Source organism: Carassius gibelio, chromosome A7, assembly GCF_023724105.1.
Source record: "Carassius gibelio isolate Cgi1373 ecotype wild population from Czech Republic chromosome A7, carGib1.2-hapl.c, whole genome shotgun sequence".
NCBI classification, from domain to species: Eukaryota; Metazoa; Chordata; class Actinopteri; order Cypriniformes; family Cyprinidae; genus Carassius; species Carassius gibelio.
Window position 1 is genome coordinate 7885806 of NC_068377.1, and position 24520 is coordinate 7910325.

Consider the following 24520-nt stretch of genomic DNA (forward strand, 5'->3'; position numbering starts at 1 on the left):
TTGAATCATGCTTTTAATAGCTCAAACTGTTTGTTTAAACAAATGCAGGAATTTGTTTGAATACTCCAGAATACGGTTGTTTTATAGAGAAACATTTTTCATTTATAAATCCCACGCAACGGCCGTGCATCGAAGCCCTCCCAAGATCACGCTCCACGGCTCCATGAAACTGAATTTTGGAAGCTCTTCAGCACTCTCCCAGAAAATGTCCCTTTTGTATTTTGGCACAAAGGAGCGCCCCAGCACCCCATAGGTGGTTGAGATGACCGAGTTTGATTAGCTGCTCTCTGTCTCTAGGCAAGGGAGGGTTTTCAAAAGGTTTCATCTTAAACTCAAACAGTATTTGTATTTTGGACAATTAATTGCACAACAGAATATGTTGGGGAAAAAAGAAGCCAAGTGACAAGACATGCTGTAAAAGGATGGTTCTTATGAAAACTTTTAAGTAAGGTCACATTTCAGCTCAAAAACAAAAGAAAATAGATTTTGCATTAGTAAAAATTCTCCCAGTGACAGTAAAGTCATGACCATTAAGTACATTTTCTCTCTTCTTAAGTAGTGCTAGTAGATTAGTAGACTACTTTGAAGTATAAATTCTTTTTTTTTTTTTTTATCAGTGTACAGACCAGATGATTTTCATTATTATATTACAGTATAGATTCACTTTTTTTCGCATTACAGGAACAGGAAATTGGTGGGTTTGACTTATTTTAATTAAAATTTGTGAGATTTACCCAAAAGGATTCACACAACATATGAACCAAAATAAAAACAGAGCAATCCCAGAACAGTTGAACTGTATTCGACAGACTGCGGATAATAGCTAAACATTTATCAAGCTTTTGTATTTACCCGTGTGGAAACATGCAGAAAGACCGATGCCCCATAAGAAGAGGAAAATACATCCTCAATACACGGCAGACTACTTTAATGCGGTTCCCATCGTGCAATCTACCGTTAATGGAGTCAGTCATTTGCTCTTTCTGATGCAGAGATGCTTGTGTCACAAAGAGGCCACTCAATCACTTTGAGAGCAGCAGGCCCAAAACCTGAGAGGCTCTGGCTTTGACAGCCATTGTGGCCCAAATAACAAGAGCAGCTCCAATATGAGCTCTCCAGCACAATTGCCTCTTTAGTAAGCAGAAAATTCCATGCTCAACCAACCGGTTCAAGTTCAGACCGTCGGCTTTATGAGCTGGAAATCCAATTGAGATTAAAAGGGAGCTGGTTAATTATATGGCAGTATTATACGCAAAATAACCTAAACGGCTAAATTATAACAAATAAATTATATTTGAAAATGCTTTCCAACTGAAATGTATTAATGAACCAATACACAAGTAGTCTTCAGCCTTTTATTGCAGAAAAAGCTACAACATTTAAATCAGGGAATGATTGTGCATTTGCCGTACTACTGATGTCACCATTTGTCCCGTACATCCCATATGTGACTTGGCCAATGTGAGGCTTTCGCAGGGACTCTGTTCCTCATCTCTTGACCGCCGTGGCTTTGTTCAGGTCACGCTGGCTGCATTAAACACTTCTTGGCACTTTGGTGGCTCTGGCTCTCCAGTTTCCCTGTGTGAGAGAATGAGGAGGGGTGAGGGTTAATGGTGATTCAAGTCCCACTGACCTTTTCAAAGCCCACTGTCAAACAACGAAAAGATGCCCTGCTGAGGTGAGGGCTGGGATCAGGAAGAGAGAATTTATGAATCTGTTTACACACACATTCACACTTCCAACACCTTTTTCACACTCTCATATCATACATAGAGGGATTGCAGTGCTATAAATGTCACACTAACACACGATTACTCAGGGACCGGTTTAAATCTAGATGATGCGTTCAGAGAATAGTCTATCTGCAAGAAATTCTGGGAAAACTGATTCACAACCAACTTGCATTTAGAAAACTGCTCGGACACTAGTAATTTTCTTCCTAGAATGCTGTGCAACACAATTTATGTAATTTGTTACAGAGAAGATAGTACAAAGTTCAACTGTTTTACAATCTACCATCTGTATGGATGTCAACAGATTAAATATTTCATCATGTCTTATTGTCAAATGTTTAATCGGTCTAAATGTCTTTTCTTTTCAAATGCAGTTTTAATGCTTTCTGTTATACTCGTAAGGAAATGAATCAGGAATAATGTAGTCTTATAGGAGTTACAACCGTTTTCTTGTGTTTGACTTGTAGGTGGCATTTTATGTTTGTTGAACTTAGAAAAATAACTTTCACTATATAAAGACTGCAAATGACTATTTTTTTGAGTCCAATTTGCATAGCATTTTGTCATTAGGAAGGCCTTTCTCGCTCTGGCAGAGGAAAACAGGTGAGGATGAAGCAATTCTCAAATTAGGTGAATTTTACCTGCATAAAAAAGTTATTAAACATGTTATTATTCTCAATTTGACAGTATAACACATTATTCTTTTCAGTTATCCTTCAATTCCAGTTATTTGCAGAAAGCACGGAGTTGTACAAGTTAACCCAGAAATCTCAATTTCAGGCGAATATGGCTACGTTCACACTGCAGGCTGAAACTACCCAATTCTGATTTTTTTGCAGCTATGCGACCTGTATCTGATCTTTTCATGACAATCTGAACAACACAGATCTGATCTTTTCAAATGTGACCCAGGCCACTTGGGTATGTGGTCCTGAATCCGATACGTATCCGATCTTTTGAAATGCGACCTCCGTCTGAACGGCCAGGCTACATGTATCCGACCCGTACGTCATTGATGCGCTACAAACATCATAATTCTGCATTGAGAAGTAGGCGGGAACGAGAAGAGCCACCCACATCAGTATCCCACCACTCCTGGCTGCGACTCCGCACCCACACGTTTCTCTGTACCGACGTTGCTAACACCGCTCCACAAAACGCCAAGGCCAAAAACCTTCTTTTTAATTTTCTTCTTAAAATGAGAAGATTGTAATTGTGCTGGCTCCGTTGGGAAAATAACATTAATATTGCAAAAAGAGCTCCGCTGTTGACTACACTGTTGTTGACATCCATGTTTAACGTTAGCTACTTCCGCAAACAACAAGTGACGCCGTTCACCGATGAGTACTCTTCTGCACATGCGGGTCACTTCTGGGTCATTTCACGTTCACACAAGAGATCACAAAAGGTCGCATTTAATTGGAAATGTGAAGGGCCTCGCAAAAAAATCTAATTAAAAAAAAAATCGGAATTGAGCATTAAGCCCTGCAGTGTGAACGTAGCCTATGATCCGTATGATCTATGGGCCAGGGTTAGTTGTGCGGTCAGATTCTTTAAGGGTGTGATTTTACTACTGTGGGTAAGAGCTGCCTGTACAAGGCTCTCAGCAGTCTTCAGTTCTGAAACTGGAGCCACTCAATCGATAGGAAAGGAGATGACGCTGATCAGACTGGCATCAGCATCTCTATTCTGTGGGAAAGCAAAGACTTTCAATTCCACCCTTGATCTTAGCTGGCAGCTTTTTCAGATGATTTGGCAGCATTCAGCACAAGATGTACCGCTGTAGCAGCTGTCAACCTCTGACTGCAAAATATGGCTCACTTCTAACAACCCATACTGATGAAAAAATTACCTGACCAAAATTCGAGTCATGTAACATGACATGCATTAAAGACAGCTTATCAGTTGTCTTTTCGTTTGACTCTAGGATAGCAAAAATCTGTAAACAATCTTTCAGAGCATGTATCTGAAAGCTATTTCAAAGCACACTGTCACAACACAGTAAGAAGAGAATTTCACACTGCCAAGACATGAATGAACAGAACAGTTAGGTCAACAACAGGGAAAGAGGTTTTATTTAACATAAACTGGGCAATAAAAGCGTATTTAAAATCAATCAAGACCAATTCAGGATATAATATTTATTCTAAACTTTTAAGAGATAAACCTCACTACTCCATATACCTTAAAAGATATGTCACAGCACAAACAAATTTTAATAGGAGATCATAGTCGCTGTGTTGAGCTGCTGAGTCCCAGTATTCTGCTTTGGCTGGTGAAGCAAATTCTAAAAGCCCAGACATTGATCTAGCAAGATAATTTCCCATTGATTGCCCTGGTTGGGGGCTGCTGTGAAGCAGTTTATTACCTATACTGCAGCAAGGGAGCCAGCACAATTATAGGTGCAGTGTGTCCGGAGCATTAGTGGAACTCCATGTAGCACACCTGCTCTTCTCCTGTTGCCTACACTCAGATCAAGCACTGAACTCCAGAACTTGCATAACCTTCCCATCTTACAGGACTACATATAGACATGGGTGGGGGGGGGTTGGGTAATATGCAGTGGTCTGTACAACTTGCACTATATTCTATATTCCTATTTAAAATGATATGATAGATTGGTGCGAGAAACTGACTGAAATTTTATTTGTTATTCACATATAAATAAGTTGTACCACAAGGCTCTGTCTCTGGCCCTTTGTTGTTTGCAGAGGTAATATTATGAGGAAACATGACATTGCTGTAACTCTTACTGGTATGTTGATGAAACTAATTGCTAAAGACCACATGACATTTCAAGTAGCTAAATTAATTAAAGATGTAATTACTGGATGGACCAACATTTTAAATACAGACAAGATAAAACAATTAAAATTTTGTGGTTTCTCTTTAATCTCATTAAAGCCTTGAGTACATGTAATGTTGTTTTTACTTATGTATCCACAAAAGACCTCAAATGCCAGAAATCCAATGGTATTACAAATGCTCACGACGGATTTCATTGTTGGAGATCCCCAAAGGAACAGTACAGGGCAAAGCATTCTCTCGTTATTGTTGTTCAATCATATCTGCTCCTGAAAAGGCTGTTTGTTTAGTTGCCAAGGGCAGTAAAGGGTGGGTGGAGGGACATCAACACATGCACTTAGTGGGGGTAATAAACACAGACAGCAGGAGCATTGTGATCTAACTCTAGAGGTATTATAGATGTTAATGAGTTAAGTTGAGTTTGAATAAATTACTAGAAACAAATAAAAATGTATTGAAGATAGGGTTTATTTTGATGCTCTATTTGTGACAGTCAAGTCAAAGTTGAAGAAAACAAATCACTATGTACTTTAGAATCTGACAAACTCTAAAGGTCTCAATCATGGATAAATCACAGCAGAACCAAGGGAGAATCACATCATCGTCTGGGGAAATCCAGCTTGATTTTCCAATCTAACTCAAAGTACCTTAATGATTAGAACATGTCATGAATGCTCACAGAAACTTACAGCTCCCTCAGTGCAGTAAATTCAATGCAAACAAGTCTCCTGCAAAGGTAGAGAGATTCTCAGCTTGTTTACTTGTATAGAATTTAATGAACTATTTCTTCCCTTGCTGTAGTATTAGACTAAAATGAAAGGTATGAACAGATCCACATGGAAAGTGGGTTTTAAGAAGGCTTAAACAACACATTTATTGGTTTAAAAAAAAAAAAAGTATGAATACACTGCCCAATGTATCTAACCACACAAATATGCAAGAGGCGAGCAATGAGCAGAATTTTATGAATGAAGTCAGATTTCTGTGGACATCTAAAGACCTTTCTGCTAAATATACTTAAATATCGTAAAATGGGTTTGTCCATTATTAAAACGGGCACAAAAAAAAAAATGCTAGTATCATGCAATATGTTTAGCATTGTGGAAGATGATCATTTTAATGTCTACAAAGCTTTCTGTGGTGACAGATTTCATGAAGACCTGAGTATGAGGATTAAAGCAGAGAGAAGAAAATGTTCCATAAAATCCTCTGCATTTTCCCGTTTTAAATGCAAACTCACACACAGAGACCAGGACAGGTATGCAGAGGAATCATACTTCTTCACAGGGACGCACTGTTTACACATCACTTCCCCTAATATGCGGTGACATTAATCAATTCCACCTGCCACACACAGTTTGGAGTTTGCTGAAATAGCCAGCCTAGGATGGGAATTTTCCAGACACATGAAGAGAAAGACAAAGAAAAGAGACTGATGAAAAGAAAGACACAACTCAGTCCTATGAGCTGCCAGGGAGATCCAGACCAAAAGAAAAATATTCCAGCCACCAGGGTCGCCCATACTAATGGGCCAAACAGAGAAAACAGATTAATCCTGCAGCCATTAATAATTCCTGCAACTGTTCCCTCCGAGGCAATTAATCACCTCCCCTCTCTGTCAGCACAAGAGCCTGGGGCTTTACAAAGATCCAGGGCTACTGCCGGAGCCTTGACTTAACTCATTCTCAATCACAACCATACTCACTTGGCTCCCTAAAGCAAGGTAGACATCATAAACAAAATCATCCGAGATTCTATCTATCTATCTATCGAAAATCATGCAAGTATGGAGTGCCAAAAGGTTCTGTCTTAGGCCCTTTGTTGTTTTACTTGTACTTGCTCAACTTTAAGGTGATATTAAGAAACATATTGGTGTTTTTGCTTGTTACTCCGAGGTATCAAAGAATAACATGGGCAGATTCTCTGAGCAAACACTGTAGCACAATTAGTCACAGAGCTTTTTACATGAGATATGATGGCTCCATTATCATTCATTAATGAGGAACACTTGAGTACATGACCGCTCCCCCACACTCAAACACTGCTGAGCTCTCTGTTCCACTTCTCTGCTGTGAGGGGGAGGCAGGGCAAGGAAATTTTCATTAGCAGAGCAGCGACAAAAGAAAGCAGATGAGAGAAAGGAGGAGAGAGAAACAGAAGGGGGGAATACATTGACGCTGATCTGGTGCTCCGTTTTTTTTTTTTTTTTTTTGAGGAGCTAAGATTTGCATATATGTGCAGCAGTGCAGAGGGAGAAATGTGTCAGCACTGACAGCTTTCTGAGAATCTTTGAGCTCGATGTGGGTGCCTCTCTCTTTTTCTCCCAGAGACCGCAGGAACCCTGCTAACACCCGCTCAGGGGTCAGGACCAGTGGCTTTGTGCTCAGCCCTCCTATGGCAACCCAGCAAAGCATGTTTAACGGTCAGCTCAAGTGCAAAGCAGCCCTATGGGGGGAGGGCAAGTTGAACCTTCCCTGCTGCAAGGGCAATGGAGACACGGGTGTGTGTGTGGGCTGGTACAGAGATAGACGAAAAGAGAACAAATATAGATGGCAAGACAGACAATCACATACTGTTCAGGCTTGTCAAAATAACTTATTCGAAGTAGATTCATATTTTATTTGATGTTCGGCTAGGCTGTGAGGAGTACATGTTAGATAAGTTGTTCCATGTTTTCCTAAGATTTTCATCCTCTGCAACTTTTTTTTGGAAAGAAACACTCATCAAAATATAGTGAAGAAATATACAAACCCAATTCCAAAAAAGTTGGGACACTGTACAAATTGTGAGTAAAAAAAGGAATGGAATAATTTACAAATCTCATAAACTTATATTTTATTCACAATAGAATATAGATAACATATCAAATATTGAAAGTGAGACATTTTGAAATGTCATGTTGAATGACTTGTTGAAATGGATTTCATGAGAGCTACACATTCCAAAAAAGTTGGGACAGGTAGCAATAAGAGGCCGGAAAAGTTAAATGTACATATAAGGAACAGCTGGAGGACCAATTTGCTACTTATTAGGTCAATTGGCAACATGATTGGGTATAAAAAGAGCCTCTCAGAGTGGCAGTGTCTCTCAGAAGTCAAGATGGGCAGAGGATCACCAATTCCCCCAATGCTGCGGCGAAAAATAGTGGAGCAATATCAGAAAGGAGTTTCTCAGAGAAAAATTGCAAAGAGTTTGAACTTATCATCATCTACAGTGCATAATATCATCCAAAGATTCAGAGAATTTGGAACAATCTCTGTGAGTAAGGGTCAAGGCCGGAAAACCATACTGGATGCAAGTGATCTTCTGGCTCTTAGACGGCACTGCATCACATACAGGAATGCTACTGTAATGGAAATCACAACATGGGCTCAGGAATACTTCCAGAAAACATTGTCGGTGAACACAATCCACTGTGCCATTCACCGTTGCCGGCTAAGACTCTATAGGTCAAAAAAGAAGCCATATCTAAACATGATCCAGAAGCGCAGGCGTTTTCTCTGGGCCAAGGCTCATTTAAAATGGACTGTGGCAAAGTGGAAAACTGTTTTTGTTCAGATTAATCAAAATTCTCAGTTATTTTTTACAACTGGGACGCCATGTCATCCGGACTAAAGAGGACAAGGACAACCCAAGTTGTTATCAGAGCTCAGTTCAGAAGCCTGCATCTCTGATCGTATGGGGTCACATGAGTGCGTGTGGCATGGGCAGTTTACACATCTGTAAAGACACCATCAATGCTGAAAGGTATATCCAAGTTCTAGAACAACATATGCTCCCATCCAGATGTCGTCTCTTTCAGGGAAGACCTTGCATTTTCCAACATGACAATGCCAGACCACATACTGCATCAATTACAACATCATGGCTGTGTAGAAGGATCCAGATACTGAAATGGCCAGCCTGCAGTCCAGATCTTTCACCCATAGAAAACATTAAGATCTAAGACAGTTGAGCAACTAGAAGCCTGTATTAGACAAGGATGGGACAACATTCCTATTCCTAAACTTGAGCAACTTGTCTCCTCGGTCCTCAGAGTTTGCAGACTGTTATAAAAAGAAGAGGGGATGCCACACAGTGGTAAACATGGCCTTGTCCCAACTTTTTTGAGATGTATTGATGCCATGAAACTTAAAATCAACTTATTTTCCCATTAAAATTATACATTTTCTCAGTCTAAACATCTGATATGTAATTTATGTTGTATTCTGAATAAAATATTGAAATGTGAAACTTCCACATTTGCATTCTGTTTTTATTCACAATATGTACAGTCTCCCAACTTTTTTGGAATCTGGTTTGTATAAGAATATATATCAGATATAGTGTCAAGCCAGTCTAAGACTGACACTGTTGTGTGCATAATCAGGAAATGAAGCAGGGGTTTGCCCTGATGGATCGACAAGCTTGAACAAGTACCATACTGGTCCTGGTTGGTTTATTCTGGTTTGGTGGTTGATAAGCATAATCATACTGTTTACCAGCAAGTTTTGGTAAGATGGTAAAGCCTGTCAACCAGCATACACGCTTAAAAACTAAGTTTCCAAAAGTTTTCATTTGAAATGTGAACCATTTTAAGTGTGAAAAACTATAATAATCTGAAGAATCCCTTTCTACTATAAAGAACCTTTTGTACATTTGAAAGTTCCCATGGATGTTAAATCTTCTTCATGGAACCAAGGGTGCCAAATAAGAATGGTTAAGCTTGTTAATAAGCTTGGTGGGGACAACAATCATGTCAGGCTAGCAATAAGGATTCCTAAGATGGGTCATACAGTTGTGTGGGTGGGGGTGATCGTCTGGCTCCTAACTTTAAAAAGCCTGACTTGATATCAGCACAGCAGCATCCACTGCTAATTCTGCTTGCCTTTTCAGCAGGGAAGGGATCCAAACCTTACCCTAACATAACAGTGAAGTAGTCAAGCTCAGTAGTCATCAGCAGACACACTCCTATATCAGTCTCACGAGATGTAGCCCAGCGCACACAAAGCCTCTTGCACACATGGATCTAAACCCATCATCCTCTATGCAAGATCCATCATGGTTCATTCTCTGTTACAGTTCGAGACGTCAGAGTGAATGGCTCTCCGGGAGAAATCATCCCCACTAACTACCAGGGGTCCTCTTCTTGTTGGCATGAGTGAGACACAAATCAAAAACCAGCAGGAGAGGTTTTTCCAAACACTTCTCCAACTGTTCATCTTCCTGCAGTAAATTATGTTAAGCATGAAAAACGACAGTAGAATAAACAGAACTGCACAGATTTTGCACTAGAAGTTAATAAACTTGATTTTTACAGTATGTTTTTGACCATGCTATTTACGGTAGTTTTTAGCAAGTTGCTATACAGTTGCTACAGTATTCCGGGTGTTATGAGTGTACTGCTATATTTGGTTGCGAAGATGTTCTTAGCAGCTGTTAAAGTCAGCATAAATGAAAATTTAACCTCTCTATATTCTCTATATTAACCTTCCTTCTATATAAATTTAACATCTCTAAATGCATGTTATTGATCATATTGTGAATGATTCATCCATCCCGATGTTTCATTTTTTAAACCGTTGTTCTGACCTGACATTTTTAATCAAAATCTCCTAACAATCAACTGCAAGCTTGTATTAAAATCTACCTTCATCCAATCAACAACCATTGGACAGAACCAATTCCCAGTACAAAATTTCCCCCCTTTTTTCAAAAACCCATTGCTATGTAGTTATTCGGGAGTTCTACATGTTATAAGTGTCTAACTATGCTGTTGTTAGGGGGGTTTTTTACTTCTTTTTTTATGGCAAAAATCTAGATAGCCAAGGATCCCTCCTTCTATAAAATGTAACAGGATTTTTACACCTGCTTTTTTATCCACAAGGTAAAAATCCTAAACTAGATTGATTACAAAAGTAACAGCACACCTCTCCTCAACAAGGCACATGATTTAAGGTAGAAATGAATGTCTGTAGCACAAACAGATTGAGTTATGCACTTAAGTTAAACACTTAGCTTTAGGGATATGAACAAACTTCTAATCCCCCATATGAGCAGTAGCAATAGTCCTGCTTGCCTTAGAAAACACCACTAATTAAGTTAACAGCAAGCACTTGAACAATCAATTACCTGCAGCCTAATGGCAAGAAATCGCGTTGTAGTGCCTGTTAAAGACTATAGCTCTTTTGATAAGACCTTAAGAAAGGTAACATAAGCAGTATTTATAGCCCTTCCTTGTGGGCTGAGCGCAGAGCAGGGGTAGGACAGGAAGCAGTTAATGGTGTGCTTGTGCTGGCTCTTTGGCATGCTGGAGGGAGAGTGACATTGATCCACCAGCTCCCATCCATCCGTCTCCCTGACAGAGGTAACAGGATTGTTAATAAAAATGGAAATTGAGCTGCACTACCCCCTCACACACAGACACACACTCTCTCTCTCTGTCTCCGTCCGTAGCCAGGGCTTGCTCTGCCTGACACCTCTCTGCAGAGGCTAAGCACTGGTTGCACTCACCGCCATGGCTGTGCCTCTAAGCACAAGCCAGAGAGCTAACACACACACACACACGCACTCAGCTATATTACCTGGCAGTGGGGGAGGAAAACTGATAAACGGTTGGTTGTCACGACATGTATTAAAACATTTAAGGTTAACAATTCAATACAGCTGGAAAATGACTCTCACAACTCTCAATTAGGCGTCACTAACACTATATAGGATTAAAATCAGTAGACCGATAATTATTATTATCTTTTTTATATTGATATGCAGAAAGGATTAGTACAGAAAAACTCCAGGTTCAAAATCTGAAACTACTAGTGACACTGCTTCTATTTTCTATCTTCATATGGTTTGGTGGAAAGTAATGGGCTTAAAAGCTTTGCAAAAAAAAGCAGCTCTGCATTAGCTGTGTTAAGCAGCATTTTTGCAGCAAATTACCGATGTGGATTCATGTTTTTCAGGAGTGTGTTTTGAGAAGGCAGGCATTTGGTACTTTCAGTAGGAAAGACAGACCATAGCACTCAAAGTACAAAATTTACAGTGATGGCTATATATATATATATATATATATATATATATATATATATATATATATATATATATATATATATATATATATATATATATATATATATATAGACACACACACACACACACACACACACACACAGGGATTCTTGCAAAAATAAGAATTCCATAATTAGGGATGCACACATTTAAGTGAACACATTTGACCTTTATAAAACCATATAATCAACCCTATTAAACATTCCATGTTTTCTAAATCTAACATTCAAATTTATTATTGCACAGCCCAAACATCAACATGAATTTTTGGTTTTTGAAAGTCTCAGTTTTATAATTCTAAAGCCTTCTAATTTCTAAAATTAAGTTGCATCCTGAACAGAAGACCCCTTTAAGTAGTTCTTTTTAAGCAACGTCATATGACCCCTTTACCGGTAATTGTTTTTTTTTTTTCTCTGCAGTGTGCGACCCTATAAGAACAGACCTGAAATCCATTGCTGGGTCGTGATCCACCAGATGGAAACCACCAGGCTATATCCCATAACTTGAAGATAACTTAAAGATTATAAATCGGCTACGCACAAAAACAGAACAACACTTATATTTGTAGTTTAAAAGCACTATTCATTCAAGGGACAGGAAAGGCAGCAAAGGATGATATATTGGTTGTTTGTTTATGAGATCAAGGATAGAGGATTTTAGCCCACGGAGCCAGTCTAAATTGGGATCCACACAGAAACTGGGTCAATTTGGCTCCCAAAATGCTGTGCGCACAGACAGTGGAATTAAACGCTCTTGGTAATCATCAAAATGGGTTCTCGGGTTGGAAGGTTATGTGTTGGGTGTTAAAGAATTGACTGGCACAGTAACTATGTACACAGTACAGAGATAGAGGCTGATGGAGTATATTCCAGAAGCTCAGCTGGTTTGCCGGAGTGCAGGGAAGAATAAACAGAGTGACGTGAGGCAGAAAGAGCTCAGCAGACTGGGAGCTGCCTCATTGAGCAGCCCTGGAAACCTGCCAGTCTAACGCCACAAAGCATTAATACACGCAGAGTCCACACCTCTACACAGCCACCGCTTTTACAAGTAAACGTGCACATATGAGTGCACTCTGTGATGAATGATTTCTTTTTACACACATAGAGCCATGGAAGCACTGCAAAATAAAATCAGTGTTCGTCTTGTTTTCCAGTAAAAAAATATCTAAATGGCCTTAATCAATAAACAATTGCATGGGATAATGCATCTTGCTGGCAAATGGCTTTTTTACCATTTTAGCATAAATCTAACAAATTAGACAAAAAGTAATTCAAACATATATTCTCTAAAAACATTTTTACTAAAGATTCATATACCTCCTGGCTCTTAATGGATTGTATTGCCTTCCTGAGGAGTAACTGTTTTCCTCCTTTGTAAGAATTACGTAGGAGTCCCTGAGCTGTCCTCAGTGTGAAAACGTGGATCTCAAAAACGTTTAGTTATTTCTGGAAATGGTTCAAATATGCAGAAGATGCTGGAAACCCACTGAATGTGTAGGACCTGGAGAATTTCTCTGAAGAATAGTGGGCAGTTTAACGGCACAGAACGACCACAAGAGACTCGTAGTGTTAACGTTTTCCAGATTCTGCAAGGTCTATATAAACTGCAACTGTATAAATAATTTTAAACAAGTATAAATTATGTATAAATGTATTTAAAATGCATTTGCATCTCCAGTGCCACCAATCTGAACTAGAAAAAATTAAGGACTTTTCCAAGCAGTGTTTTCCTCTCCATCCACCACTTCCTTGCCATTCACACCACTTTAGAAATATTAGGGAAATAAAATGGGCAGTGAATGCCGATTTACACGGACTTTAAACATTCATTGGGTGAAATGGGCTTTTAAATGTAAAATTACAACTCATTTTCTTTCTAAGACATTATTGGAAGCAAAACATTGCAAAACATCCCAACTGGTGCCACCTCAGACTCTTCAAAAAAATGAAAAATTCCACAAGTGCGGTTCTCAAAGTGTGAATCTTATACCCGGCGAACACAAAGCCTGTGGGGACTCAGTGTAAACTTGAGCACTCAGGGCCTCTCCAGCTCACAGAGAACTAGTCCATACATGGGGAGACAGGAGTGAGGGCCCCTCCCCCACTCGCTGTAGGCCACAAAGACGACAGAGCTGGCTGCTGTGTTGGGGGTGAGCAGATCAGACTGCAGATTATCCTGCTGAGAGAGGTCTGGGCTCAGCCGAGGTGGCTACAGACAGCTCTCCGAGTGTAAATACACTTCTTTCAAAAGCACAACAATAAGCTCAACAAGAGCTATGGAGATTAAAACAAGCTCCACACAAAGCCGGGGCTAGCTGTGGGAAGCACTGAAATGTAAAACAAAGAGTCATTCTAAGCGCTGAGTGATTTCGCCATGGATTTTATCAGCAAATTTTCAAGGGCACTAGTACGAAATACTGCAGATAAGATAAAGATCTGATAATTACCATGAGGAAGTGTGTGTTTGTGTGTAACCTTAGTAATCAAGACAGCCTCGTCCCTGAGGAACATACTGGAAAACATCAAAAGGAAATGACTCTAATTATCAAATGATCGTTTTCTAACAGTGGAACGGTTGTGATGTAGTTAATCAATTGTTATTAATTGTTGGTGCCATGTACAAATTTTAACTGCAATTATGACGTTTGTTAAAAAAAAAATGCTTTATGACAAATGTAAATGATTTGTCTGCATAATGTTTTATTTGAATGGTATTTTATTTTAAATATGAAAATTTGAGTTCTCTTTTAGAACTAGAGTTCTAGCAGTATTGATTTCTAGTTATACATTGCTGATGTAATCCTTGATGGGGTGCAACTGCATAGAGAATACTGGTACTTTAATGCCATTCTCTTAGTATGTATAAAGTCTTGAATATATAATTTTGAAAAAGTGCATATTTTAAGGTTTATTCTTTTTGACGTCTCACAGACTTCCATTGTCAGTGCATTATTTTATATTTTTGTTTGTTTGCACCAAGTGATCATAACCGCTTTGTGGCAAGCAATTTTGAACCTGGAATCAAACCGAAATAATGCTGTTCTATGATATGTTTCATGCCAGCTGTAACATTTCAGCCACAATAGTTACCAAAAACCAACAAATATGAAACATTTTGGGTCAAGTTTCCAGAACAGGACACATGTAAGCTGTCAATACCAGAGTACAAACAACTTAAAGGCTATAGTGGAATCAAACAACTGAAGCACAATAGCCACTTTTCCACTGTCGGGCCAGTACAAGCCAGTGCTTTAAATGGGCTGGGCGGAGGTAATAGCCTCGGACCTGTAGCACCGAGAACAAAATAGCAATGCGTTGCCATCGTTGGCAAAGAAGTTCCGCTGCGCTTCACTAAAACCTGCCCTTTACACGCCTCTCAGAAACAACGTCACAACCCTATAATTCTACCAACAAAGAGAAGTTATCAGAAAACTAATAAGAAATAAGTCACAGGAACTAGCGCAATCACAAAACGAACATGATAAAAGCGGCCGTTTGTTTGCATGCTTTGTTTAATATTTAAATCCAAAATCAATGTTTTCGTATAATAAGTTATACATTAATAATAATTAATGTATCAGGATTGAAAATTAGTCACACAGAAATAAAGCATTATGAACATAGCCTGCTTATTCAGTCGAGTCTCTTTCTGTTTATTTGTAGTCAAAATAGCCTATATACACATCACATTTAGAAATAATGCTCATTTCTATATTTTTTTATAAACGCTCCAGAACAAAAAACATTATATTTTTATGATAGGCTACGCGGAGCTAAACTCTCCAGACGAGACTTATGACAGATAAAATGTTACACGATTGTGATCGAAAATAAGAAGCTGTTCAAGTGGTCGCATTTACCATGTTTACAATGGTAACGTTAATGGCTAGCGTGCACCGTTTTTTGCATCACTTCTAAATATTTCTGCCTTGTTTAGTGATTATAATCCACATCGGATCAAGTTATTTCAAATACTCGCTGCTGACTGAAAGGGAGTTTTGAGCTCAACTTACTTAAAAAGTCTGTAATGCTGTTTTTCCATTAACTTTCTGAAATGATTTGCAGCGCTGACGCTTTCCAGACGAGGAGAAACTCTGCCTTTGTTCATAACCACTCCTCTAGGCCCAGCTGGCCCGCAACGAAAACCTTGGGCCAAAAAACCGACAAGACACGATCAAGCCGTGGAAGTGACAGTGGAAACACATTGTTGGATGATTTTCCAGCAGTGAACCACTCTCTTTTGTCGATTTGCTCTGATGCTACAGACCTTAATGTTTTTAAAAGAGGAAATACAGCTTGAAGGAGAACAGCTGATGCACTGCAGTAGAGAAGCAGCAACTTTTCCCTCCAGAGACAAGCATGAGTGCATTTCCAAATATAACCAAAAAGCTCTCCAATTACTCCAGTCACGATCTTGGTCTGGATCTTCAGTTCAAAACACTGTTTGATTGCTTAACAAGGTCTCCTCTGCCACACTTCGATTATGAGTCTGATTCAAATGGAACAGCACGTCCAGTTGCTTTCAAGTACTGGAGAAATTCTACCAGACAGTTTGAAAAAGGATTTCTCTTTGAAGCCCAGTTAGAGGAAGGGAATGCCTGCCATGCCAGTCTGTTTGCAGCAGCGTTTTGGGGAAATTACAGCCAAATCTCAAGTCTCTCAAAGCAACACATTCCTCTTTTAGCTCAGGCAGTGGCTGCGGTTCAGGTAAAAGAGAGATAGTAAACATTAAAGATGACTAACACCAGTGCTGACTCTTTTTCAAGCTCTCCAAATGACACTGAAATGGTTTCACAAACGACAACAGTGACATTCAGCAAGGTTTTATAATCAGCTTTGCAGCCAAAAAGGGGACACAATATATTATATAATCTAATCAGGCATGATGTGACAGTTTTCAGTGAAAAACTAATTTTATTCAGTGTTTTATTCATTCTAGTACATTTTTGTGAAACGTTTGCCTTAGGAACATTACAGATCTTCAATTTCAATGGTAGTCATTACATCACTTTCCTGCAACCTAAACAGTTACTCTCTCATGGTTGGTTGGGGCAAAAAAAAATTTAACAGAGAATTTATTTCTGGATGTTTTATTAAAGTTAGCAGTTGGCCAGCTGCTCAGAAATAAGCAAACATTATGACAGGAATATGGAGAAAAGTGTTGGGTAATAAAAGAGTGTGAAGAACTTAAGTAGCCAAAGCCAAACTAAAAGGTGTGAAAGCCTGGTCAGCACATGAGTTTTGGGTCAGACAGGGTAATGCACAGACATTCTGAGGGACAGTGGCCCAAATCAAGAAAATGGCACCAAGCCTCCCCACCCCTGGACGATTTCAAATATACAATCCCCATCTTGAAGCCATTATAATACAGCTTGACATTCAATGTACATACACACACACACACACACACACACACACATATAACAGCACTCTAATATTCTTTGTTACTTGAAGATGTCAAAGTTAACTGGACAAAAAGTTTATAACTTTTTTTTTTTGACTCAGATTCTAACAATCTACACTTTATTCTAGAATCTAGACTGTTAGGATAAAATTTAAATTGTTCACTTATTTTTTTAGGTTAAATCTTAATTTTCAGAATAATACAATTCCAAAATTATTATTATTAATATTATTATTACTATTTTTGCTGCATCATTAATATCTCTATTGTAAAAGATCATGTTGATAAATTTCAGTTCCCTCATGAAACTTCCAGATGGTGCAGACTAATAGGTCCTTAATGCAGGCTGGTAGCTAACATTTAAATAGTTTGGTTCTGTGTCTGCTGTAAACAAGTCTTGCAGCATGCTATCATAAACCCTCCACCTCCCCCAGCTCCACATGTGTTTATTCTAAGGTTCATGTCTAGTGCTTGGCAACGATACATTTTTTTTATCGCGATTATTCATCAAGGTACGGCACGGGACAACACTTGATGGGTGAGTAGAGACTAGTGTGTGGGATGTGGGAGAATAATTAGGTTGTGCTCACACTAGGCAGTCTTAAACGCACTGGAGTGTGTTTGACCCCCAAAGCCTGATTTGTTTGACTTGTGTGATCGTTCCGTTTAGCAGTCTCTGGCTCTGTTGGAAGAGGTGGGCCAGAGTGTGGTTCAGTTATATACAGATCAGAGTGTGAGCGCTAACCACGCTGGAGTGCAGATCTTCTGATATGTGCTGTATGACTGCATGAATATTTCTGAGCAGCAAAAGCGATAGATCTGTAAAGCGATATATTGTGAGAGGGATGGGTAATACAGTGTCCCATACGACTCAAAATAATAAACCACAAAGTTAACAAAATTATTCACTCCTCTGTGCTGAGGCACTTCTATGCTGTCGAGCTATAAGAAAACGTCCTATTTCCAATTTATAAAGTCATGATTACGAGCTCGTTGCCTTCTTTTCTGTTAAAAATAAAAGTGGACAATGGTTTGTGAATGCTGATGCTTAGCCTAAATAATCTGATTGGGAGCATCTCCTCCTGTGACCCATGATTTATCTGTATGTGTATTCAGAGTCAGTGAGCAATGGACCTTCATAATAAAAAAAAAAAAACACTGCATTAATGCGCAATAAAATAATTGTCGGCATTAATAATTAAAGCGTTAACACAATAATAATGTGTTACCTTGCCCAGCCCTAGTAATTTCATGTATGCCATTTACAATAGCATCATAGCAGATCTAGTCCACTAAGACCAAATACATCTAAATGAATGTCGACACAATGTAGTGAAATCCACAATCATACAGTAATCTACCCTGCCTGCTAAAGGGGCACCTCAGCCACATCCCTGGGGTCAAAGCCCTGGCTAGACTTGATTTGAGAGTAACGAGCACATAAGCCACGAAAATTGACCCAAGCATGCTAACATCACTGAGATCATCAATCAGGCAAACTGAACTGTTTGAATATCAATACTGAAAAAGGGCATTCAGAAAAGGTATGATGAGCCCTTACTGGGATATTTAGCATGAAATGTCAAATTGAATCAAATTATTTAAAAGGAAGCAGACAGGCATTTTTATTTCTATCAAGTTTCAGAGAAAAATGTAACTATAAACTGGGTGCCAGTTAAAACACCAAAACACAAATCTACATATTCTACTAATATCCATGTTAGAGCTTGTCAACAAAACTAAGAGCATGTTTGAGGTGCATAATACAGAGCTGCTGCTGTTGGCAGGTCAATGCAAGGGAGTGACTCTCACTACATGCTGAGAGCACTTGCAGCAGCAGCCAGGGCACCTTGGCTACATATGGTAGGGAATGTGTTAATGCAATATTCATGGCGAGCATGAGAGCAGAACACAACGCAGTACTGAGGATTCTCTAAAGTCCCTTTCACGATCAACAGAACAGAAATGCAGTGTGATGCACCGATGTTTTATTAAAGTTGCTTTATTAAAGTTGAGACTTCTGACCGCTAAGAAAATATGTAACTATTTGTCACTGAATCTCTTGTACAGATTCTTGGTATAAAGATGTCAACTGATAGCAAGTCATACCAACATGAAGCATAAATCAGGGTATCTGCAGGTTTTATAAGCTAAAATTTAAGACCTTTTAATACCTTTTTTTAAGGCCTGCACAAAAAATGCCTTCTAAGCAGGGTAGGGAAATGTCTATGATAACATATTACACTGTAAATAACTTACACAAAAGTTTTATAAAATTATAAAGTGAAAAAAAGTGAAGTGACATTCAGCCAAGTATGGTGACCCATACTCAGAATTTGTGCTCTGCATTTAACCCATCTGAAATGCACACACACACAGAGCAGTGAACACACACACACACACACACTGTGAGCACACACCCGGAGCAGTGGGCAGCCATTTATGCTGCGGCGCCCGGGGAGCAGTTGGGGGTTCGATGCCTTGCTCAAGGGCACCTAAGTCGTGGTATTGAAGGTGGAGAGAGAACTGTACATGTACTCCCCCACCTACAATTCCGTCCGGCCCGAGACTAGAACCCACAACCCTTCGATTGGGAATCCAACCCTCTAACCATTATAAAACCACAAAAGTATAAATTACTATATCAATTTAAACATACTGATTAACGTATAAATATAATTTTACAGTCTTAATTGTTTAGATTTTTACAATGCGTTATCTTCTTGTCAATCCACCAGTTCACATTTACAACTCCGCGTGTGTGAGGCATAAAAACATGGGTTGATTTTCAAATTGACCTGAACGAAAACAGCAGACGGGCTTATTGAAAATGCAAATTCATTCTCTGGCAGCAGCTGGCACTTTTGGAAGGGCCCCGGTTAACCACAGTACACGAAGCATTGCTGCACCTGACTTTGAAACATGCAACGTTGCTGCTTAATGAAATTATAGCCTTTTGAAGTTTAATCATCACATTCAGCCATACTGCAATTTTTGTCTTTCCATCCCCAAATTGAAGACCTCTTCAAATCATAATTAAAACTTTCTTGTACCATTTAAGACATTTTATGGCCTTAAATTTGAAAACTAAATTTAAGAGTTAAGACTGTTTAACGACCCACGGAAACCCTGATAAATATACACATTAAAGTTTCACAGCAATCCTGATTTTACACAAATCTGCCTAGACAAGTCAAATGTTTTTCCACCATCTACAACAGTGTATGTCAAGCTGTGCTGACGAATAATAGTATTGTACTTCTCCAGTTAGAATTGCACAATGAATAAATGGTCAAGGGATCACACTGCCTTTGTTTGGAAGACACTTAAGGAGTAATGCAGCATGAAGAGAGAAACACCCACTGATTTGAAGTGGTTACAACAAAGCTTTCATTTAATGTGTTGTGCTTAGCAACCTAGTATGTGATGTATGCTGTGATAGGGTTGCTGAGAACAGGGAAAAACAGTTAAAGATAGTATACATATACACACACACACACACACACAGAGAGAGAGAGAGACAGCTAAATACAGCTTCACTTGCTACAAACATCTACAGTAATTTAACCCAACACTAAGAAACCAAAATGCATTTATTAGTAGTATTGATCAAATGTTTTTAATGGTTTTAGTCCAATTTGTCCAAGTCAACAAACATGGGAATTGAAGGAAAAACTAGGGAAGAATGTTTCAACATCAACATCAAAGAAACAAGCTTAAAAAAGTGGTCAAAGGCAATACTTAAAGATGCAAGGTGCAAATGAGCAACAGCAGTAACCAGAGACCGGCAACTCGACTTTCATCTATGCACAGTCTTTCCATTTACTCCCACCATCTTCCTCTCTCTCGCTCTTGCATTAATTTTTCAAGAGCTTAAATGGCCATCTTGGCAGAGGCTGAGGGCACAGAGTCAAGGGTTCCTACTTCCAGTAACAAAGTAGTAGATGTATTTGTCGACAGATGAGCCTGTAAAAACACACTTGACAACACCAAACCAAGATCTTGTAATCTTTGTCATCATATGGTGTGGGACTCCAGGACTCCCACACTGTTGCTAGCCCTCTATTGCAGTTGGCTACTGTGTAAATTAGAATTAAATTAAGATAAAGAAGAGGGCTCTTTGCCTCATATCATTATTCATACGTGCTGCAGTGGGAAAATTAAACCTCAGACAGCATGAGAAACATGGGAGCAGCTGGCAGCCCGCAATTAGACACGATCCCCATCGCTCTTCTCTGAGGACTTGGGCTCTCTAAGCAGAGAGGTCCTTACTGGTAACAAATGGAGGGCAACATCATGCCAGATCACCACAGATCTGCCTCTCAGGACCACAGAACTACTGCCATTCTTTGGGGGGCGGGGCATTAATTGTAAAGTGTGTCTTTTTTCAATGCTGAAATACTTTTCCGGCGTAATGAGTGGAGACAACCAAGTGAACCATTTGTAGATTCCAGTTTCTCTGAACAACTGAAGATGGGGGAGGGGACAATAGGAGCGTTTGAAAAACATTCTGTGCAATACCACTTGGTGTCACTAGGATGCAAAAGTTTCTTTTAATCTTTATTAGCGATTTGCCAATTCGATACTCAGGATCAGTCCAATACAGACCAATCCTTGAAGGATTGAGTATCAGTCGAAAGGGACCAATCCAAATCCGAAATGGACAATAATAATAATAAGAAAAATACTATAAAAGCACTATAAACATTTTCATGTACTGTACTCAAATTCTACATAACACAGCTTAATTTGAAAAACATACAGTATAATAGGATGTTACATTTATGTTCACAGAAACTATTTCCTCAATTGCAGCAATCAAGTAATTCTCCATTCAGCATTCAAACAGCATGTCGCATTGAGCTATGACCGAAACACAGTTAAACTCTTTTCAGTATGTTCCACTGTTCCCATTATAAGCATAATTGGAACATAAAGGTCTTTTGTTTAAAAGGACTTTATTTATTGGTGATTCTGAATGGTGTGGTACTCAATATCGGGTATCTGTTAGATGAGAGCACTGGAGTAGTGGAGTCATCATTCACACAGACAGCAACTAGCCCCTAATCTTTCCTTTCTTTTTGCTCTAATCATTTCGTAATAAAGCGTGGTTTGCCACTCAAAAAAAGCAATGTTGCATTAAAGCACATCACTGTGCCCTGAATATCCATTAAGTCACTGGAGCCTTCCCCACACAGATAATTATTTAAAGAATCCAAGGAAAGAAAATTCCAAAGAAACACCATTTATAGTATGTATATTTAGGTAGTAATAACTGGCACAAATGTATTGTTCATAAGATTTCAAGAACACAATTTGTAATTGTGTTTTTACATTAACACCAGTTTCAACATTAACTAGGTGGAAACCCTCACAGCTGGGCCGCCGCTTTTAAACAACGTAAAACAACGTTTTTTTCTGGCACTCGGCCTCCCCCCATTCCCTTTTCACATACACATCTTTTATGTATTTACGTATTACTCTTTTTAAAAGCTAGCAAGTCTTCTTAGCACTGAAGGGTTGTATCACAGAGACAGATATACAAGCGTATTAAACCGCATGTTGATATTTTGATCACACACCACGATACGAGTGAACAACCTTGTGTGGCAGCCTGGAAAAGTGGTCAGCAATTAAACTCTAAAACTCTATTCCACATGGCCTCCAGGACACCTCTCAAAGTAGACTACATTTGTTTTCAGTTACTAGGAAACATTAACAGATCTTATTCAGGGTAAACGCCACATTTAATGTGACCCGAATGAAAACAAGGCTGTGGGGATCAGAAGTAGGAATATGAATGTCCATTCAATGGGTTGTGTGGTCTTAAAGATGCCATGAAAACTAAAAGTGTTGTGTGTTAGCTTTGTACTAATGCTAACAATTTATAATCTTTTCTACATTTGCACTAAGGTACACAACAATACAACCTATTAAAATGAGTGTATTTCTCAGAGCCTCATTTAATTTCTGCCAATTTCTAAAGCAAAAACTCAGCCAACACAACAGTTTCCCAAAAACATTGGTTTGCTCTGAACATGAAAATGTTACATAATGTCTTCTGTTCACCCACTTAAAAAAGGGGGTGGTATAGTGAGTACTGGATGGTTTCTGGCTCGAGCCTCATAAGGAACCGACATCACTGTGTCCTTGTAAGGCACTTAACCCAAGGTTTCTCCAGGGGAATTGACCCTGTAATAATATAGGGACACCATGATTGTGCCAAGTAGGACAAGTTCCTGGAAAAGCATTAGGTTAGGGGAGTGAAAATTCAATACACTTTTCCATCCTTCCTCCACTTACTAAGAATTCAACAAGATAGCTGATATATTTAGACTGTTTACACATTTTTCTGTTCTTTTATTCATTCAGAGGGTTTGCATTAAATTTTGAGACTCGAATATCCTTTATTTTTTTTACACCTGGCATTAGTGTTGCACGGTGCACCGATACTTCAAAAGTATCGCGATTCTCGGAAATTAAAAAGTCACGATACCTAAATTTATTAGTATCGATACTTCAAAGAATGACTGCGTTCTAGATTTGAAAGAGACGTATTTCATGTTGGTGTGTGCAACGCACGCTTCCAGTGCCTCCCCATGGACCTCTGTGTGTTTTATCCTCACGCAAGCAAAAAAGCACTACAGCGAGCGAGATGCCTGCATTAGTGGCTTTACTAAACTGATTTGGCTTTACTAAAATGTGTGCATAATCGCATTAAATAGTTTAAATAAGTTGCTCAGAAGAACAAAGTACGAGGTTTTCTTGCATAATTAACATTTTAATTGTTTGGTCATATATAATATTCACATTAATCGGGGATTAAAGTGGAGTTATGTTCTGTATGCTAAATATGAAAACGAGCGTATCTGCACAGCACCTATAACTGCGCTTTGTATCTGCTGATTGCTGATCGAGATTTACATGCTTGGCTAACTGACCCTGTATACTCATTAATTTTGTTCATAAACGAGATGTATCAGTCCATTCAACTCATTCACGCATGAGAAGATCTCTCGATCTCGTTCAGTGAAGGGCGGAATCGTTCACTACATTCAACAAATCACTTGCTCCGTCACATCTTGAGTTTGACAGGATGAAAAAGTTCACAGAGCTGTTCACGAGCTGCGCATGCGCTGCTAATAGCGCCGAGCTCGCGCTTCTCCGCTGAGTCCGCTCGCGCGCTGCTGTGGAGGGAGGAGCTTCAGTGAACAAGAAATATGGGTCTAGTAGCAACGTATCTTCCGTGATGTCCCCGATGCGCGGGTCGGGGTGGGTAAAGAAATATTACTTTATTTGCGGGCTGGGGCGGGCCAAATTATTTCATAAACGCGGGACCCACGGGTTGAAAAAAAACCCGACCCGCGCATCACTAGGCTGCACGTGCGGGCACAAGTGATACTGTGGCCGCCGGTCCATGACTGAAAGAAAAAGATGACGCTCATTAAAGCTCACTGGCTGAGTTTTCTCCTCTAAAAGAAAAGGTTGCACAACTGACAGAAATTCAGAATAAGTTACAATATCTGAGATAT

At 39.2% G+C, this 24520-nt stretch overlaps 1 protein-coding gene across 1 annotated transcript in view; it reads right to left on the bottom strand.

Moving 5' to 3' along the window:
- Positions 1-1341: 1341 nt before the first annotated feature.
- trip4 (thyroid hormone receptor interactor 4) overlaps positions 1342-24520 on the bottom strand; it is a 74843-nt gene continuing 51664 nt past the window's right edge. The window contains exon 13 of the mRNA XM_052601156.1: positions 1342-1578. Coding sequence (XP_052457116.1) covers positions 1520-1578 — 59 coding nt within the window. The 3' untranslated portion in view covers positions 1342-1519. The remainder of the gene's footprint in view (positions 1579-24520) is intronic.